General features: G+C 52.7%; 1 protein-coding gene across 1 annotated transcript in view; it reads right to left on the reverse strand.

The window, feature by feature from the left end:
- Positions 1-1,707: 1,707 nt before the first annotated feature.
- Positions 1,708-20,698, reverse strand: part of Pmepa1 (prostate transmembrane protein, androgen induced 1) — a 51,248-nt gene continuing 32,257 nt past the window's right edge. The window contains exons 2-4 of the mRNA XM_050152945.1: positions 9,597-9,751; positions 3,412-3,462; positions 1,708-3,165 (exon numbers count right to left, since the gene is read on the reverse strand). Coding sequence (XP_050008902.1) covers positions 2,644-3,165; positions 3,412-3,462; positions 9,597-9,751 — 728 coding nt within the window. The 3' untranslated portion in view covers positions 1,708-2,643. The remainder of the gene's footprint in view (positions 3,166-3,411; positions 3,463-9,596; positions 9,752-20,698) is intronic.

Genomic DNA, 20,698 nt, shown 5'->3' on the forward strand with positions numbered 1-20,698 from the left:
AAAAGCTCCTTTTGCAGCAGGCAAAGTCATGCTGACCCAAGTCCTGCAAGGCTACCCCACAGACCCGGGCCTGGGAAGCTGCCACACAGGCTTGGGTGCTGCCAAGCCACCCTGCGGCCTGGGCTCTGCAGGGCCAACACTTGACGTGGGAACCTGGGACAGGAGGAGCCGAGAGTTGTCACTTTCTCAGAACCCCTTCTCCCAAGCCACCAGCTCCCTCTCTAAGCAGCCACTTCCCAGGACCTGCCTAACTTACCACGGGAAGACCAACACCTAGAGGAGAGTTCCCAGAGCCCTGGGTTCCACGGACAGCAGCCTGCATGTTAGCTCAGGACACAAGGTGTTCTGACTTTGACAAGCCCCTCCCCCTTCAAGCTCCTACAACCCACATCCAAGGGACCCCACTTTTCAACCCTGGGGTTGCTGTCAGAGAACCTGCCCCTAAGCCAGATTGGTCCAGCAAGCTTCTGCAACAACCTATACAAAGAAGCACGGACAGTGAGTTTTGCCCCAGAGGACAGTGGGTACATACACAAAGGACGTTCACGTGTCTAGATTTCCCACCTGGACGGAACCACATGCAGTATTCCACAAGAAGGCTGGAGGGCCAGGAGGGGCCTCACCAAGCAGGGCACATCCATGGTTCGGAAGGGACAGGAATGACGGGGACAATAAGGTCCAGCAGTAGCCCTTGTTGGACTGGCCCTGTGAATGAGACACTGGACAGGAGTGCCCCCACCCTGAGCCCAGAAGGAGGGCACTTCCTCCATAAGGCATCAGACATTATGCAGGAAAACACGGGGACACCTTGGGGAACAGCAAACTCTGATATCTCTGTGACATTTCAAAGAATCCTCTTTGAGAGAGGAGCCAATTTTAAGTCAACCCCTTCTGGGAAGCTGCTCTCGACACTGACAGACATGGGGATTTTCTGTCAGGCAGGTCTGCAGAGTTCTGGGCTCACAGGGGGTACCCTATACTTAAAAAAATGTGTACAAACAGGCATGGTGGTCTGAACTCCAAAAGATTTTCAAGTAATAAAAAGTGCTGTATCTAAGATATAGGCCCTCATCTCTTGTTTACACCTCTGTGGATGGGGAGAGGTGGTGGGGTCACCCCCATGAACTACAGAGACTCCTGAGGCATGCCCCTGCTGAACCCCAGGGGACCTCACTACACACACCCCCTTTTCTCCTGTATTCCCGTAGGACAGGACAGCTATCCTTATCATACCTCACGCAGACAAATGCTCACCTCAGAAACAACCGTTTCCGGGTAGAAGAGAATGGCGCCAGTGAGAAGGCAAGGCATTTAGAGCCTGAGGTATGGGCTCGTGTTGATGGCAGTCTTTCCTAACCCTTTTGGGCTTCCTGGGGGGACGTGGGCGACTGTCCCTTCCCATCTTGGCTTGACTATTAATTGGCTTCTTGAAGTGAGAAATCAATAAGGTGAACATAGATTGTCTGAGGTCGAGCGCTAACACCCTGGGCCTTTCTTACATGCCAGCGTAGATAGACCTGCATACACACCAGCCTTGGAACACTGGTGTCCAAGCCCCTTCTGCAGGAAGTTAGCCGCTGGATCCCCCTCAACTCCCGCCTCCGCCCGGTAACAAATGCACGAAGTAGTTCTGGCTTTGGGGCACACCTTACCCCTTCCACTGAACCTTCAGTTTTTATGTTTTAAGAGGAAGAAAAAAAAAAAAACTAAGATTCCTTCGGTAACAGTTTATTTTCATACTGGGAAAGGCATCTGAAATCAGGTGCCTCTGTGGGGGCAGTCCTGACTCAGCTGTAACCCAGAGGGACGATGTGGGTCCCTTCGGCAGGAATGTGTAACTGCTCACAGCCGATCTGGACAGAAGCATTCGGCTGGCTTGCAGGTGCAGGACTCTGGGAAGCCTGCCTTTCTTGCACAGGGGGCCCCTCTGAGACCCGGAGGGGAACCTCCACTGCTCTGTTCAGACTGAACTCAACATTTCTCCTTCAAGTCTCAACACACTCTAGAAGTTTCCATCAAACAAGCACTGATATATTATATTAAAAAATAGTGCAAAATCTCAACATTTATATAAATAGCTCTAAACCTCTGCTTTGTAGGTTTTTTTTTCTTTACAAGGTAATACACACTTTCGGAGTTGGCACTCAAAAATTTGCCATTTTTTTTCTCTTCTAGTTCAGAAAACAACTTTTTTTTAATAGGCCTCTTCTAGTACAAAAATACTCCTGCTCTCCCACATACAGTGTCTCTTATCTTATAGATATTTATATATATATAATATTGCAGATCTTAAACAAAGGTTTTGTGCAAATATGTCTTTAAAGTTAAGTGAAACCATCATAAACAAAAAGAAATTAAGCATTCACGCACGGAGCTCAACTAAGAACAATGAGAAAAGACTAGTGGAGGGTTTTCTCTTCTGCCTTCAAGACGCGGCTCGACAAAGAAATGTGGTAATTTTTTTTTTTTTGCAAGCTTTCTGAGCTTCTGCATTCAGACCACACAAAACATGTAAATATTTATACACATAGAGGAGAACTGGCACATGCCACGAGGCCTGTGTGTCCCCTGCCTTCCTCTCTCTTCTCTCTTAAGTGCAGAGTGTTTTTGCCATTTTGCCTACAGGTGCCCCGGCTCCCACTCTTAGAGGGGGTGACCTTTTTGTTTCTCCTTCTCCTTGTTCTCCAGGGGGGCAATGTGAGGGTGATGGAGCCGGGTCCCCTCTAGCAGGGAGGGCGGCCCGTGACTCTGCTGGTGCTGGAAGGAGGACCCTGGGTAGTGACCGATGACCTCGCTGTAGGTGGGGGGCGGCCCCTCCATGCGCCCACCACTGCCGTAGCAGGTAGCACTGATGCCCGAGTTACTGCTGGGGGGGCAAGGGCCTCCCAGCATGGTGCTGTCCATAAGGTCGCTGTCAAAGATGGTCCGATTGGGAGGTGCGCGCACAGACTCTCGGTTCAGCTCCAGCTGTTGTTCAGGGTCCCGGAGCTGGAGGGTGCAGGGACCCTGGTAGGGTGGGGGCTCCTCCCCATCAGACAGTGAGATGGTAGGTGGCAGGGCAATCTCCTGCTGCAGGTAGGGGTAGGTGGGCTGGAAACGGCTCCGCTGGACGAAAGGGGGCACAGCCAGGCGGTCAGTGGGTCGAGGAGGGACATAGACCTGCGGCTGGAGGACGGAGAGTAAGGTCAGGGAGGGAGGCAGACTCAGATTGGATCCCCAGATTCAGAGACTGAGCTGAGGGCTCAGTAGGGGCTGCCCCAGGTAAACCCCTGGAAGCCCCCTAAAAACAGGGCCAGCTGTAGATGCTGCTGGGGACCCCCCTGGAATCAGGGAGTGTGTGTGATGCTGGACAAGGGTCCAGCCTCTGAGAGCAAGGGGTACCACAGGAGGGAAGGTGGGGCTTGGTCTTACCTCTGACATTCCGGCCGACACCGTACTCTCTGAGGGCCACAGGCATCCTTCCTGTAGAGTGGGAAAGGGTACAAGATCAACCAACAGTGGATGGAGCTGTTGACACAAGGTTCCACCCATCCTAGATGCAAACTTTTCGTCCTGAAGTCTTGGGCTCACCCGCTTCTCATCCTCCACCCTCCCCACATCTGTGAGGGCAAGGACAAGTCCACCACGGCCTCCTTGGCTTCTCCTGCAGCTCCTGTTGCTGCCCTGTCAGGCTTTCCAAAGCACACGCACCATCTTTGAGGTGGTACCCGCTCTCAAAGCCTGCAGTCAGCTTTCTCTGGGCATTAGAGCAAATCTGTAATTAATTGGCTTAGAAGGAAACCCTGCATGGCCTTCCCACCTGCCTTCTCTTCCAGAACTGTTTGTTCCCTATAAGATCTTGCCCAGAATATTTAGGGTCAGCACCCGAACATGTGGATGCATACATCTGGCTGGAGAGGTGAATGAATTTAATGTTGAATGTGACAATCACCTGACCTTCAGGGTACAACAGAAAGTGACAGGTGCCACCACTACCTCCCCCAATTCACAGAAACCAGGTAAGGCATGTCTCAGCATGCTAAGCACATGCTACAGGGCCTTTAGATTGTCCACGCCACTGTGGGACCAATTTCCTGCGGATGTTCAGTGCCCAGGTCTCTATAGAGCAGTGGTTCTCAACCTGTGGGTCGCAACCCTTTTGGGCATCACACATCAGATATCCTACATGTTAGATATTAGTACTACGATTCATTCAAAATTACAGTTGTGAAGTAGCAATGAAAATTATTTTATGGTTGAGGTTACCACAACACATTAGGAACTGTGTTAAAGGGCCGCAGCATTAGAAGGTTGAGAACCACTGCTCTCGAGTCTCAAACATCTTTATCCATCAACAGACACGGAGTCATTTGTGTGACGATTGTCACTCATGAAGCTCATGTCCTCTTCTGTGGGATCTTGGGGGGGAACTGAGCTGCCTGAGTGTAACTTACTCAGGTGTAACTCCCAGCTTGGGGAAAGGATACCTTAATTTTGACTTCATTGAGATGTACCTACAGAAATAATACACTCGAATACTCAAAGGCTACAATCTTGTCAAATACCAGCCGACATCCCATCATCACAAACCAGGTGATGAACACACCCTTCCTTCATTCTAACACTGCTCTGGACAGCTGCTTCCTAGAGTTTGGGGAAGAAGTCTCTCCCCGAGCTGCAGAGGCTCGCAGTTTACCCAGTGGCCACTAGGCAGTTCCGGGGACCGCACCTGCAGGCGGAGATTATGTCTCTTTCCCATAGAGAATGGCCCCGGCCACCTTTAAGTTGGACAAGCCAGACCCACAGGTGTCTCCTCCCAGCTCCCCACTGCTGTCCTCACCCCACTCACTGGAGCCTCCCTCAGCTCTCCCTCCCACAAACAGCCCCATGGTTCACTTGCCTGGGTACCTCTGTGTTCTGGATGGTGAAGGCCTGAACCAGCCTTCCAGGCCTGTCTTGCAGATAAAGTCAGGCACACACTTAGGGAGATGGGAGCTGAGATTCTGACAGGCCTCACAGGCTGCACTCCCAGGGTCCTGACTCTGCTCTGTCTCTGCTGACCACCACACAGGGCCTACTCCTTCCTACCCACATCCTCCCCCAAATCTACTGAGATTCTTTTGCATTTCCTGCGGCTTTTGGGATGAGCCCCAGCCACCCCAGCAAACCGCGGCCCTCACACGCGATTCCTTGCCTACAGCATGTGCGATGCGCACCTCCTGTACCTCCGATCCCAGCTGCCCTGGCTAATCTTTCCTGTCAGTCTGTCATGACCTAGAGTCACCTAGAAGGAGGAATCTCCACTGAAAAAAAAAAACGGCCAGAATCAGAGTGGCCTATTGCCAGCTGGTGAGATGCCGTCTTGACTGCTGACTGAGGAGGAGGGCCCAGCCCATTGTGGGTGACACCATCCTTGGGCACGCTGAAGAAAACTAGCTGAGCATGCGCTGGAGAGTGAGACCGCAAGCAAGGCCCCTCCTTGGTTTCTGCTTCAGGTTCCTGCCTGAGTTCCAGTCTGACTTCCCTGAGTGATTGAACTGTGACCTGGAAGTGAAAACTGAAGTACCCCCCCCTTCCTCATCTAATGCCACCTTCAGTCACAATGTTTCATCACAGCAACAGAAAAGCAGACCTGAACGCTGGCTCTTTCCCTTCCTGCACACAACCGCATCTTCCCTGCTCACCGTGGCCTGTCTTCTGCAAAGCCTCAGTTGTGCCGGGAGGGGCTACCCTATCCCCCATGCGAGCATCTAGTGTGGTTCACAGCTCATGCCTACGTTACAATCACTGACCACCACTTACCCATCACTTTGTGTTCCCTAACTCTAGCGCTTCAGGCAGCCACTGTGGGGAGGAGGACAGTCCCAGCCAGCAGTGACGAAGGCCCTTCCTTGCTCCTGACACTGGCTAGGAGCTGTGGTGTGGGCTGCTGTTCTGTGATTACTTCTCACTTGGGTTGCCCTGGTTCACCACAGCGTCTCCACAGCCTCTCCCAGGAACAGGAGTCTGCCCTCCATTTCCACGAAGCGTCAGAATAGCATTTCCGTATGCATGAACTCTCAAAGGCTAACTAAAAACACTGTATCAGAAAAAATAAACTTGGAATAGTTTCTGCTTTGTTAAGCCCTAATAACTCACAGACACTAACAGGCAGGGTTGTGTGCCAATAAAACTTTATTCACAAATCCAGGCATACAGTCTTTGGGCCAGGCCAGCTGATGAGGCCTGAAGATGCCCACCTGAGTCCAACTCCAGATTGAGAGCTACTACCTGCCCGGAAAGTCCCTTCAGGCTGCTTCTAGGTGGGCATCTGATGCTCCCCTCAGCTCCACAGTGACAACTGTTCCCTCCCTGTGGGCAAGTAGTCACCATCAAATTCTGCAAGGCAAACCTCTGGCAGGTGAGAAGCTGGGACCCACCCTGATGCAGGCTGAGAAAGACCTGAATCTCTAAACCTGGGCCCGAGCTCCCACTCTCGCTGACCCCTGTATCTGGTCTTACTATAGTTTTGCCTTTGGCCCCAGAACACAAACTTGGCAGGCTGGGCTCCATGGGGAACAGGAGACCTAGGCCAAGGGCTGATGAGAAGATAAAAGCCCGGCTTCATCCTAGCTGAGCTCCTGGTCTGAGGTTAACCTCGCTGACAAACCACGCTCCCCAGGGGAGCCTCCGCCGAGGAGGTGATACCTACAGCCAGGTGCAACGTCACAGGCACAGGCTGTGAGGGGTGGACAGGAAGTCAAGGTAGGGACCGGGTGTCTCAGTGGACACCTGAAGGACAGCCTGTGCTTAGGAGTGGGCATGCGCATCTCCCCTGCACCTGACCCTCATGCTGATAACGTGGGAAAAACACCCAGAGAGCGACTTGGTCAGTGTGAAGGCAAGGGCGGGAAGCAGCTGAGGCCTTCAGCCAGGCAGGTCTGGGTTCTGCTGTTCCGCGCCTAGGAGAGGTGACCTGCACATGGGCAGGTGTACTGAGATGTAGGAGGGGAGCCCCAACTCCAAAGTCACCGTGAAAAATAGTCATTGCCAGAGACACCCAAGGGGCAAGGCCTGGAGGGGCGGGTGAGCCCAGTGTGACACACAGAGCCCAGGCAGACAATTGTACCTGGGTCTCTCTGGGAGGTCACAAGGCCTGGAGACAACTCAGACACACTATGTCAGAAAGAGGGAGTCCCAGGGGAACGTCACCTTCTGCTCCAGGTCTCCCCTGGGCTCCCTGTTTATGCAGCCAGGTGGCTCTGGGGACAGAGTGAAGGAGACACTCTCCCTGTGGCCCAATGTCTTGTCTGTCTCAGCAGCTGAGCTCAGGTGTCCATGCAGAACAAGCTCCTCTCCCTCTGCCATCTGCTCCCGGTGCCCCTCTGTGGTCGTCGCATTTCACACTCTTGGCTAACCACACCCCACAGTGGGCTGTGGGGTCGTCACATGACACTGCCGTGAAAGCTGTCTGGCCTTAGGCAAGTGTTCCACTTCTCTTGAGCCCCAGTTTCTCCTCTGCGAGGGAGTGAGCCCTAGACTTCACTCATGGCTGGTACTACTTGCCAGGCAGATGGCAAAGCCTGTTGCTAGGTGACAGAGATAACAAATGAGGCAGGTGAGCCGGGGCATGGCAGGCAAGATTCCTATACGGCAGATGCCGGTTCTGCCCTCAGGGTGTGTGTCTGCCTCTGTCTGTCACAGCGCTTGCCCCATGAACTGGTGACGCACTGAAACAGGGCCTGACGTTAGCGGAGATGCCCAAACCTGCCAGCGACGGCCCTGCTGTCTCGGGCGATGGCCAGTTCTGTCTTGGCTTAGCTCTTAGACTCTAGTTGCCTCTGCCAGCCTGGGACATCCCCCAAAACTGGGGAACTCTGCCCAGCGTGGCTGATCTTGTCCCATCCTCCCAGCACCTGCTGAGCCATCCTGGAGACGACTGTCCCCACTGTCCCCTGGGATTATACACATGCTAGCTCCCTCCTGCCACAGCCTGCTTGCCCAGAGAGCAGCTTCCTATGCTGCCTGCACTGTGAACCGCAAAGGGGCTACGTCCCCCTTCCCCTCACTGTTACTGATGGTGAGCACCTGAGGGCAGGACAGAGGCTCCCAAAGGGGCCCGATGTCACAGTCAAGAGGGCAAGTGCCACCCACAGGAGATGACTACTCAGGCAGTGGCTCTGGAGTCCAGTGGGATGCGGCTGGGTCCAGGAAGTCCCTGAGGCTCACAGTAATAATGGATCAGTACTAATGCATAAGCTTGTGTCAGCCAGGGTCCCCTCTGGTACAGTATGACCGTTCTCAGTACTGCAGAGGATGGTTCTAGGATCCCCAGAAGTAGCAAGACCAGTTTTGCTCAAGCAAAACTAGTGTGTGTGCGTGTGCACACACTTGTTTGCATAGAGACCAAGTAGCCCCTCTGGGTACATTAAGTTACTCTAGTGACTGACTGCCCCTGGTAGGATGTAAGTAAATGACCTGCAACTAGTTACCCAGTGTCACTCAGGCTAACAAGGGGCTCGGCACACACGGGGGGCACTGGCTTCTTGGGCTCTGAGGATGGCTGAACTCCAAGACCCTGAACTCTGACCCCAAGGCGAGCTGTCCTTGGTCCTCCCTCCCTCTCAGGAGTGCCATGTCTCCAGCTATAAGACTGGACCTCAGAGCTGCTCCCTTGCAGCTCTCACCCACAGCATCCCCCAGAGCCACAAGTCCCTTATGTGGTGCCCCTGCCTGTATATGATCCTCTGCCATCCACAGCCCTGGGATGGTCCTGGCTATCTCCTGTGCCAGGGGAGCTTGGGCACACAGGGAACCCTCAGCAGAGAGCTGGCGGGTGAGGAGGTGTCACGTGGATGAGGTGGCCTTCCAGCCAGAGAAGCCTGGTTTACCGTGCCAAGCCTGAATTACTCAGGAGGAGCCTTTCCCGGCTCATCACACCTGAGGAGCCAGATGAGACTCGGGCCCCGGAAGAGGCCTCTCGGGTGTCCAGTTGCTTCCATGGCCTCCGTACTGGTGGCTGGCATGTTGACGAAAGGACAGGACTGCCACCTCCTTCTATCTAGGTCACAGCCACAAGACTGGGGGCATCCTTCCCACACCTCTGTCCTGGTGGGCACCCAGTCAAGCACCAGCTGTCCCTTTGCTCTGTCTTCATCTGGCTTCTCAATGGCCTTGGGAGGCCTGACCTGTCTCTATACACCCTAGCTGTCTCTCCTTAGCTGTCTCCCATCTCTCTGCTCCCCACAGCCCTGTCTATAACCATGGAGGTTAAGATGCCTTGCAAGGCGGAGTTCCTCAGAGACGCTCTGGGGAGCCCACAGAATTGTACCTGACACTTCCTGCTCCCTCTGGGAATACAGCAGAAGCCTCTCAGCTGCTGTTGTGCCTGGGACCGCTGGGCATTCAGGCTCAGGCACAGCATCACATCTGCCCTGAAGGTGCACATTCCTTCAGCCCAGACTTTCAGTCACCCTTGGGCCCCAGAGCATGCTGCAGAGCTGGATCCACCTAGCAGTTCTTGTTATGTGACGGGAGGAGGCCAGGGGTTCCTGAGACACCCAAGCAGGGCACGGTGGTTGTTCTGTCAGTGCTCAGTGCAGCTAAAAACCCAGGCCGCAGCCCCAAGAGTCACTTACTGAGGACAGTCCGTCGTCTCTCCTCCTGGCCTGGCTGTGTCGGCTGATGAAGGAGCGGGCCGATAGCTTGTAGTGGTTCAGCAGGCATGTGATCACCACCACCATTACCATCATCACCACCACGATGACCACTATCTGCACGAACTCCAGCTCCGCTGTGGGGCAGAAAGATACAGCAGACTTTAGGACCAGGCGCCCTCCAAAGGCTCCCATCGATGTAAGGCTGAGAACTCAGGCCCAGGGGAGACAGCTCAGAGACCCTGGCCAGGAAGTGGCCTGGCACCAACCACGGACATGCATGAGGACACAGTCTCAGTCCTCAGAGATGCCAGGCATGGTCAGGGTCTCAGAAAGGAATTTGTGTTTTAGATCCCTTGTAGCCAGGGTCCTTGATGTGGGGAAGAGGGGGCTCATGAGGGCCAAGGGAATACTGGGTAAAATGTGAACAGAAGCAAGGGCAATACAGAGCATGCACACACTCAACCTTCCCACCCACAAAACAACAAGCCAATGCTCTTACACACCCCAGCCCTCCCCGCCACCAACATTCCAAACCGCCTGCGTATCCCAAAATAACATCCCAAGACTCCTACACACCCCAGCTCCCCACCAACTTCCCACCCTCCTACACACCCCCAAACAGCCCAATATTCCAACCCTCCAACATCTCTCCATTTCCCGAACAACAGCCCAGTGTTTCTATGTCAACATTCTCCCATACTAACACCCAAACCCTCCTAAACACCCCAAAATAGCAGTCTTATACCCCAAGGTTCTTCATCTCAACTTTCCAACCCTTCTACACTCCCCCAAACAACAGCCTAGGGTATGTACATCCTGTACACTCCAACACCCCAGCCCTTCTATATCCCTCAAAACAGCCCATCACTCATGCCCACGCATCTACACAGCCCACCACTCCTACCCACGCACCTACAGTCACCACTCCTACCACGCATCTACACAGCTCAACACTCATGCCCACACATGTACACAGCCCCAACACTCCTAATCACGCATCTACACAGCTCAACATTCCCACATGCATCCCCAACATCCCACCGCAATTCTGACACTCCAGCAAATACCCCAGTAAGCCAATGGGCGGACCCTGCTTCACACCTCAAAGACACCCCAGGAAACACAAAACAATTCACACACAATACACAACCACACAGATAGCTCGTAAGCACACACATCACACAGCCACACAAAGGATACCCCATAGTCCCACACACCACACAGGGTCATGGCTAGACTCCTAGCAAAGACACAGTCTGATATTAAGGTCCTCCTTTGTTTTGCTTCTTGTTTTCGGTTTTGGTTTATCTCTCCCCAGAAAGAGGAAAAGCCCTCAGGTACTGGGAAGGGAAGAAGCTTTTTTGACACTGTAAGTGGGTGGTTCTGCTGAGTCTGGTGGCCGAGACTCAGCAGCTGGCCGCAGCTGGTACCAGCAGTGCCCCCCTCCTGGTCCCTGGCCCAGCAACAGGCAGGATGCCAGGAGCACTGCAGGACACTGGAGTCGGCAGACCACGGTCAACCCTGAAGGCCCTGCTGTAGGTAGGGGCACAGTGATATGCCTTCCCGCCTTAGAGGGAAAACTTGGGGGGAGCACTCCCTGATGCAAAAGACGGAAGGGGCCCCAAGGCAACAAGTTCAGTTGCAAGGGTAACTCAGTTCTGTGCTGACCAGAGACAGAAACTGAGGAGGAGGGGCTGAAAGCCACCTTATGCCCAAACCTCAAACCCGAGCAGGATCAACCCTCTCCCATGGCTTCCTCGTTACCCTGATCAGGACATCAAACAGCACACTCAAGGTGGGCACTTTACTGGGAATGGATAGAAGCTCACGGGCTCTCTCAGTCTCCCACTGTCCCAGGCTATCCCCTCAGTCCCACTCAGTCCCCGGAATACCTGTTCCCCACACCCCACAGTTGCTCACCAGACCCGCAGGTCCGTCACACCACGGGCCACTGTGTGCGCTATGGCAACCATCTAGGCAGGACCCACTCTGCTACTGACAGTGTGAAGCTGGGACTGACCTTCCCCTGACAGTAAGCATTTTCTCAGAACTCATGGAAGGGCAGAATCTTCAGGTTAAACACAGAGCCGTGAAGGAGATCACCATTCCAAGTGGCCACAGCTGAGACTCCAACCCCAGCCCTGGGTTCATCTGGAGCTTCTGAACTAGGCCCATTCTCACCTCACCCTGGAGGAGCCAGGTGGGGGTACGGCGGAGAGGGTTCTGTTGGGGTTCACCCATTCCTCAAATAGGGACCCCCTCTAGTGGTCCCTACAGAGCCTGAATAGGGCCATGGTGAGGAAGGCCAGGTCACTGCAGGAGAGGCAGGGCCAGGGCTAGGCAGCTAGGCCTGAATGTGCTGGGCACTCACGTCTGGCTGAACCCAGGATAAAGCCTTGCATTCAAGGGACACAGGGCCTACTTTGTGCAACACCCACACTCCCCCAAAAGGCCCTCAACCCCTCCCCCTCAACTCTGCACTCCTCACCCTGGCCTGAGACACCCCTTCTGGCTGTCTCCGGGGCTTCTGCCCACATCAGGCCAAAAGGGAGCAGAGCGGGAGATGTAGGCAGCCTTTGTTCCTGCCCCCTGGCAGCCGAGGGACTGGACAGGCTACCACACTCCTCCTGGGGTGGTCTGGGGCCCTGGGAAGACCGGTGGGACAGGAGCTGAGGCAGCAGGGGCTGGCAGAAGCTGACAGGATGTGGGGACAATGGACGAGGTCCCTGCAGGGCCAGTTGGGTTTGACAAGTCTGGATTCCTGTGTCCAGAAAGTGGGAGAATTGCTCCCCTCAGTGAGGGGGGGGGACTCTGTGCACATACACGTGACCACCTGGTCCCACGACTACCAACTTGAAGCAAGACCCAGACCCAGAAAACTCATATAAGCCAGGAGAAGGAAACACGAATCCAAAACAAGAATCTGAGTCTATGGGGATGTCTATATCAAGGGCTTGTGTTAGATGTGGCTGGCCACTGGGCAGGACAGGAAATGCCCTCAGCAGGGCAGGGTGCCCAACACCCTCCGAAGCGAAGTAGGGTGTTGGGTTCAGAAGAGAGAAGAGTCCTGATACTCAGGACACAGGCAGACACAACTGGGGAGAGGACAGCTTCCTCAATTCACAGAGGCCCGGTACAGCCAGACGCATCCCTGGCAAGGCCAGAGAGAGAAGCAAAACCACAACGTCCGGACCACATTGCCCATAGCAGAGCTGAGAATGCACTCTCTAGATTAAAAGTGAAGTAAAACCAGGCACAGTCACTCACGTCGCTCATTCCAGTACTTGAGAGGGTGAGGCAGGAGGATTGACACCAGGTCAAGAGCAGCCTTATCTACACTTTCAGGCAGGAGTGGAAAGGGGTCATTCTGTGTGGAAGAAGGAAGACCTCCACAGCTGGTCCTTGATGCTGACAAGGCTAGCCTTGGCTACATGAGAACCTGTCTCAAAAGGAGACAAACAGGGCATAGTGGCGCACACATTAATCCCAGCATGGTCCCGAGCTTGCTTATGTGCCAAGGAAGCTGCGCTTCAGTTCAGGCTGGTTAAGGTAAAGGTGGCACCCTTTCTGGTAACATCTTTGTGCCTACTCTAGAGGGCTAGATGGCAGACTATATGTACTATATGGAGAAGGAATTGGGTTTGAATTCCAGCCTACAGCTCCTTCCCAATGCAAACTGGGGGTGGGAAGCAAACGGGCCCAACCACCTGGTCTCAGGGTAGATGTGCTGCCCCCAGCCTTCCAGTTGAGAGTGGAGCACAGTGGGGGCTGGGCAGATCCCACCGGCTCCCACTAGCCTTCGCTGAAAGCCTGCCCTTGGGTCCCTCAGGGGAGGGTAGTAGCCTCCTTCCCAGTTAACAAGCAGCTGGCACCGGCCCTGTCTGGCCTCCAGGCCGCACACACGGAGGAATTAGGAATTGGCACCGTCTGAAATTTATGAAAATCTAATCTCGTTAGGCCGGCCTAGTGGAGACCCGGCGGGCGGCCTCATTGTTATTCCGAGGAGCCCCAGTCGCTGGGGTTCTGGCCACTCCGTCAACGGCCCTCCCCCACTGCCTGCTGTATTTGAATATGAACTGGCTCCCCGTGCCCTTGGATTCAAGTAAAATTAGACCAGACAGCCAAGGAATAGCTTTGCCACCTCTCAGGTGTCGTTTCAACCCCCGCCCCCCCCCCCACCAAGGTGCGCTTATTTCTTAGTGTAGGAACTTTCGTGATTTTTTTTAAAATTGCGTTTCCTCTGAAGGATTGGGGAGCAGGCATCAGGCTCTGTCACATTTTCTGGTTGTCAGGACAGACTGGCTGGCTCTGCTAGGTACCTAGCTCTGGCCAAGTGATCTTGAATGGCGAGGGGACACCCCCTAATCCCCTGCAATTTCAATCACTGCCACACTGAGAGCAAAAGGAAAAGACACATCTGGAGGGTTAGGAGGGGCCTTTCGTTCGTGGTAGCTTTTTTTTTGGTTGTTGTTTTGTTTTTCCTCCCTTCTAAGACAGGGTCTCACCATGTAGCTCAGGCTGTTCTGGAACTTACTATGTAGACCAGGCTGACTTCCAAACTCAGAGAGATCTACCTGCCTCTGCTTCCCATGTGCTGGGGTTAAGGGCCTGCACCACACACCTGGGTTGTTCTGAGACAGGTTCTTAGGTAGCCAAGGCTAGCCTCTGACTCAATATATAGCCAAGGACATCTTTGACCTTCTGATCCCTGCGCCTCTACCTCTCACTGAGGTTACAGACACCAAACCAGACATAAGAAATGAGCACCACACTCCAAAATCCTGGCTTTAGCAATCCTGACAGATGATGTTCAAACTCAGTCTCTGCTATCCTGATGCCCTGCTCTAGGACTCTCTCCTCTGACACCTGTGTTCTGTTGCTAGGCAGCAGGCAACATGTCCCCATCAGGACCCTTGCTGCTTCTAGGAAGGTGTTTTTTTTTGTTTTTTGTTTTTTTTTTTTTTTTTTTTTTTTTTTTTTTAATAACACTCACATTTTTTTTTTTTTTTTTTTTTTTTTTTTTTTTTTTTTTTTTAATAACACTCACAAGTTTGTTCCCATGAGTACTTTCTGGTCTTTGGTCAAAGGCCAGCACCTCAGGGAGGTGTCCCCAGAGCACACTACCTGAAACAGTCCTTTGCACCCAAACCCGAGGACCCATTCCCTCCCGTGAAAGGGTTGGCAGAAGAGGTTGAAACCGCCAGGGAGCCAGATGACCATCCCCCAACAGCAGCCGAGGCAGCATGAGAAGCATGGCCATGGGGCCAGGGACACTGACCAGAGGTCACCAAAGAGGTTGAGATAACTTTAGCTTTAAAAGCCAAGGGCCAATCCAACCTGTGAAAAGCCAGGCACAACACCACACCTGAAATCCCAGCACTGATCCCTGGCGCTCACCACCAGCTAGCCTCGGATAACTAAGAAGCCAGGGTCCCAGTGAGACCCTGCCTCAAAAACTCCTGAGAAACAATCCCAGAGGTTGGGTGACCTTTGGCCTCTATACCTGAGCTAACACCCCTGTATTGCATGCGCAATGTGTTCTGTTAAAAATAAAGGTAAAAGTCTCCTACAGAGATAGATACCACTTTGAAGGGACACAGGGATCAGCAGGTACACACAAAATGACCATTATGGGGATCCAGAGCACACCTTGCCCCCCCACCCGCAACAAAGGGGAACATCCCTGAAAAGTACCTGTAACCTGATAAGCCTCTCTGCCGACACAGCAATTCAAATCAGACCAAATCAATCTGAATTAGAAAAAGCCCAGGTTTAATGGGGTTAAAAGCTCCCAGATGATTCCCCCACCCCCCCACCCCCGGCCCAGAGAGGAGAAGGGGAAGAGAGACTAAAGTACTATGTGTCTGTTTTCTGGGGCCCAGGTTAAATACCCTGTAGAAGTGGGATTGAGGCGGGGTTTGCACCAGAACATCCCAGGACCTTTGGGTATGTGGACGCCAGGGGTCGGGGTGCAGCTTCCACCAGAACATCCCAGGACCTTTGGGTATGTGGATGCCAGGGGCTGGGTTGGAGCTTCCCCCAGAAGAGTCCCCTCCATGGAAACACTTCTGCAAATGACAGCTACGAACACATTCAGTTACATTTATAGCAAAAAGACAGAGGGGAAAATTAAGAAATACGTCCATTTCCAAAGTAACCCAACTTGGTCTCTCTGCTGAGACTGTCACTCATGGGTGACAGGACTGTTGAGGAGCAATGTCTGGGACTGAAGGGGAGAGAGGTTGGCTGCTGCACCTGTGCACACCCCCAGGTTCCCAAAGGTGCATCCAGGCAGTCAGCTCATCACGTCCCTTAGGCCCCCCCTCTTTATCTGGTCACATCGTATCAGCACCCTGTGATAGCCAATGGTCCATGGCCGAGCCCCAACTCAGGGAGGATTCCAGAGACATATGATATATATTATACATTAAGATTATATATATATATGTTATATCTCTTCCATCCATATCTTCCATCCATCCCCATCCACCCATGTTTACATCTGTCTGTCCATCATCCACCCATCCATCTACCCAGGCTCTCATCCACTCTCCATTCATCTTTTCCTTGCTGGAGTCAAGAAGCTCTACTCCCAGACCATGACACCTACACATCCCTGCACCTCCTTGACAGGCTCAGTCCGCTCCTCAACTAGACTGTGACTGGGGAGCCCTGGGCTACCCCTTGTCTGGGCAGGAATCTTAAATGGTCAGGCACACCTCCACCCAGAGCCCGGCCGGGAGGGGACAGCAAGAGCTCCACAGGGGCCTGCTACTGAAAGAGAGGACACCAACAGGCACTTGAGAGCCACGGAGTGGAGGCGAGGTCAGCTCTACACTGCCAGCCTGGTTTGCTCGCTTTCTCTTCTGACTTGCAAAGGGCGGCCAGGGGGAGGTGGGCTGTCTTCTTCCTCAGTGGCAGAGGGCGTGGTCCAGGTTCCCCACTAACTGCAGAGAAACAGAGACCCAAACACAGGCCTCCGCTAAACTGCTGAGGCACGCGGGAGGCAGCCACACAGAAGGCCACGCCCGTGAGCACTGAGCGAGATCTTATGTGCAGACGAGGAACGGGCCTGTGGAATAAGGAGTCCCAGGAAGGTGACAGGCCTGTCTAATCACTTGAGAGCCTTGTGATTAAATGCTGCTTCAAAGGGGGAAGGCAAAGCCGCACCTTTTATCTTCCTCGCTATTACCCAAATGGAAAGAAGTAATGGGCTTTTTTTCTATTGTCACCGGCATCGAACATCTTTAAACACTCGCTGTCAGCACAGTGTCAATCCTGTTCTTGAGTTATTGGCAGGCCAGAGAGAATTCATAGTGAGAGAGTGCCTCCATCCCCGGGTCTGGGGCTCTGCCCAAAAGATTTAAAATAGGTCAGGTGAACCTGGTTCATTGGGCAAAGGCGGCAGTCTGATAGGCACAGTCTGGCACCAGCTGTTAAAAATCAAGATTGCTGACAACCTTTCAGCCCCGCAATTCCAACTTCCACAGTGGCATACGACAGAATTAACAGTCCCCTGCTGATAGCATACGTGGTGTGTGAGTGTGTGTGGGAGGAGGTCACACTGTGAGAGAATTAGCAGGAGTCACTTGCTGATTGCGTATGTGAGTGTGTGTTGGGGGTCACACTGCATGAAGTATTTCTGAAGTGGACAGCTAGATGTCATCCCAATGTGACCCAACAAACCCAGTGGACACCATTTTTACAGGATTCCATGGCCCTAGTCAAAAGATGGTATCGTCTGTCTGAGGGTCACTCAGTAAGATGTCTGGGGCTTGACAGTCCCCACCGTGGGGGGATGCTCTGTATTTTAGGGGTGCTGAGCAGGGTTCCTGGACTTTGCCCACCCACTAGATGCTATAGGCCCGATCACCTTCCTGATAACATCTACATGTGGTTCCAGATGCTTCCAGATGTGCCCTGGGCGCAGGTCATTCTAGCTGAGACAGGCTCACAAGACTGCCAAGGGAAGGAGGCAGCTACGGTTGGACAGGAAGAAAGGGACACATGACGGAGACCCATTTTACAGAAAAATAAAGAAGATTAAAAACTGAATTAAGCATGGTAGCTCCTGCAAGAGCAAGACTGTGTTTTTATCTTCTGCATTTTTTTTTTTTTTGCTTTAGTTTGTGTGTGTGCACACGCATGCAGGTAACCTTGGAATCTAGAGGTGCTGGGTCCTCCGGAACTGGAGTTACAGGCAGTTGTGAACCATCCGACACAGGTGTTGGGAATCAAACTTGGGTCCACTGAAAGACCAGAACCCACTTTTAACCACTAAGCCATCTTCAAGCCTCGTGTCTGGCTTCTTTGATGTGGGCTTAGGAGACTGAATTCATGCTCTCATATTTCCCTCTGGGCATCTTTTAAGGCCCTTTGAAGGGAAGCACTCACAATTTATTTATTTTGTCTTTCAAGACAGGGTCTCACTATGTAGATCAGGCTGACCTCAAACTTGCAGAGATCCACCTGCCTCCCAAGTGCTGGAACTGAAGGCCCATGCACCGTGCCCGTCTATGTTTATCACTTTAAGACATCTTAATGGCTTTACTCGAAAGATCCTCTGTAAGTAGCCCATGTCTGTTTGTGGATGTCAGTTTCTGAGCTTTGGCCAACAGCAGGACGCACGATGCCCTCGCCCCGGGAAGTGCCCGTGTTCCCTGGAAACCAACAATTACTGATCTTTAAGGGCCTGGCATTTCCCGACATACGTCGGGACTTCAGCATCCAGGAGAAAGGAAGTGAGCCAGAGCTCTGTTTCCAAGGCTTTGGAACAAGAGGCTCAGTTCTGAAGTCGGGGCACAATGCAGTATGTATTGAACCCCTTCTCAATGGCACCTCATTCAGTCCCAGGGGCCTCACTGGTGCCTGCTAAGTGCAGAGGAGACAAGGGTCAGCTGGGAGGAGTTCCAGCTCTCACTCAGGAGTGGCCCTACCTCTCAGGACCAGGGAGGGGCAGCTATTTTGGGTCCTGCCTGGGACAGAGGAGGGGAGAGGAACGGACCAAAGTTAGAGACCCTGGAAGCAAGAGGGAGTGTCCCAACTTCAGATCTTTCCGGTGGCCCCGTGCTTGATACTGCGATTTGCAGGCTCCTCCTCTGTAATAGGATTCCCTAAGCACCTTCTCCATAAGGTGCGGTGACAAAGGGGCCAACAACTGTATATAAAGTGCAATGCGGCCGTCCTTGCTGGGGACACAAGTTCAGCCCCCAGAACCCACTTGGGACGGTTCACAACCACCTGTAGCTCCAGCTCCAGGGGGACTGGACATTCTTCTGACCTCCTATAGTACTCACAGACAGACAGACAGACACACACACACAGAGGGGCAGATAAACTTCTTTAAGTAGAAGAATGTGGCTGTATGTGATAGGATCAGCTGCTCAGTGAGGGCCACTGGGAAGCAGGACTAACACACCTACCTGCCCAATGAAGGCAAGCCCTTGAGGTCCACCAGTTATCACCTGTGGCCTCCTGATGGCTTCACACCTCCCCTGCAGCCTGGGTCACCCTCTCCCTGCTGACTGGCTCATGCTGTTCTGGCAGCCACTTCCTTGCTTTTTGTTTTTGTTTCCCCTGGCAACTTTCGTGACCACCACCTGTTCCATCGGCTCGGACTTCTAAGAAAATGGCTAAGCCAGGAGTGACAGTCCCTTGGCTGTCTGGTGGCCTCTGTCCGTGGTGCCATTCTGTCAGCATGGACTCTGGTACAGCAGGCACCCACACTTGGCAGGGGCCTGGCAAGCCTGGAACATGTGAAGAGAAGGTCTCATCGCCCCTCAAGACCCAGCACTGGCTGCCCAAGAGTCACTTCCTATGACCACTACGGCACAAAACCAGGCCACGGCAAAGAGACTCCTGGAGTCTCCGTTACCAGCCTCTCCTCCGTGTCGGAGGCTATAGTAATGCTCGAAGGCCAGTCAAGTAGCAAGGACCTGCCACCTAGGATTCCCACAGTGACTCCCAGACTACACCTGCATTCACCTGGTGTGACCCCAGACCTAACCTTCAAGGGCTTGTTTTCAAGTACGAACACTTTCCACCCTTGACCCCGTCTAAAGAGAAAATCGTGTGACACTTCATTATTTTTTTTTAAATATTTATTTATTTATTATGTATACAATACTCTGTCTGTGTGTATGCCTGAAGGCCAGAAGAGGGCGCCGGACCTCTTTACAGATGGGTGTGAGCCACCATGTGGTTGCTGGGAATTGAACTCAGGACCTTTGGAAGAGCAGGCAATGCTCTTAACCACTGAGCCATCTCTCCAGCCCAACACTTCATTATTTAATGGGGTGGCAGGGTGCATATGGGGAGGCCAGAGGACAACTTGCAGGAGGTGGTTCTCTCCTCCCACCCTGTGGGTCCCAGGGATTTAATTCGGTTCGTGTCAGGCTTGGTAGCAAGTACCTTTACCCGCTGGACCATCTCACCAGCCTGGAAGCTTCCTTTGTACATAGAGAATATTAGGAATCTCTGGGCGCATAGGGATATAAAACAAGTGTATGAATCAAACATTTATTGCTAATAAAACACAAAGAGATTTATTTAAAAATCATTCTTTGGCATATGTACAATTTTGCTATCAATCAAGTATGAAAGCAATTTGCGTAGTAATGAGATGGGCATGCTTATTTATTTTATATAAAGAATTAAATCCTGGGTGAACATCTGGTCCTGGAGGTGACTGACGTTTTGGTTTTGTAACAGTGGACACTGAGAAGATGGACGTGTATGAATATGTACTATAAAACGGTAGGCAGATAGTTGGGGCCATTGTTGAAATTATTGAAAATCCTGTCCTAATTCCAAATCAGAATTCATTAAATGACTTTTTTTCCCTTTTAGAGAAACTTGGGGTCTGGAAAGTGGGCTCCACGGTTAAGAAGACTGTTTGTTGATCTTCCAGAGGGCTGGGGTTCAGTTCCTAGCACTGGTATCAGGTGACTCAAAACTGTCTATAACTCCAATTCCAGAGGATGTGACATTATCTTTTGGTCTACACACACACACACACACATACACACACACAGAGAGAGAGAGAGAGAGAGAGAGAGAGAGAGAGAGAGAGAGAGAGAGAG

The sequence above is a fragment of the Alexandromys fortis genome, unplaced genomic scaffold (genome assembly GCF_014885135.2).
Source record: "Alexandromys fortis isolate MF-2015 unplaced genomic scaffold, M_Fortis_MF-2015_v1.1 scaffold_81, whole genome shotgun sequence".
Classification (NCBI taxonomy): Eukaryota; Metazoa; Chordata; class Mammalia; order Rodentia; family Cricetidae; genus Alexandromys; species Alexandromys fortis.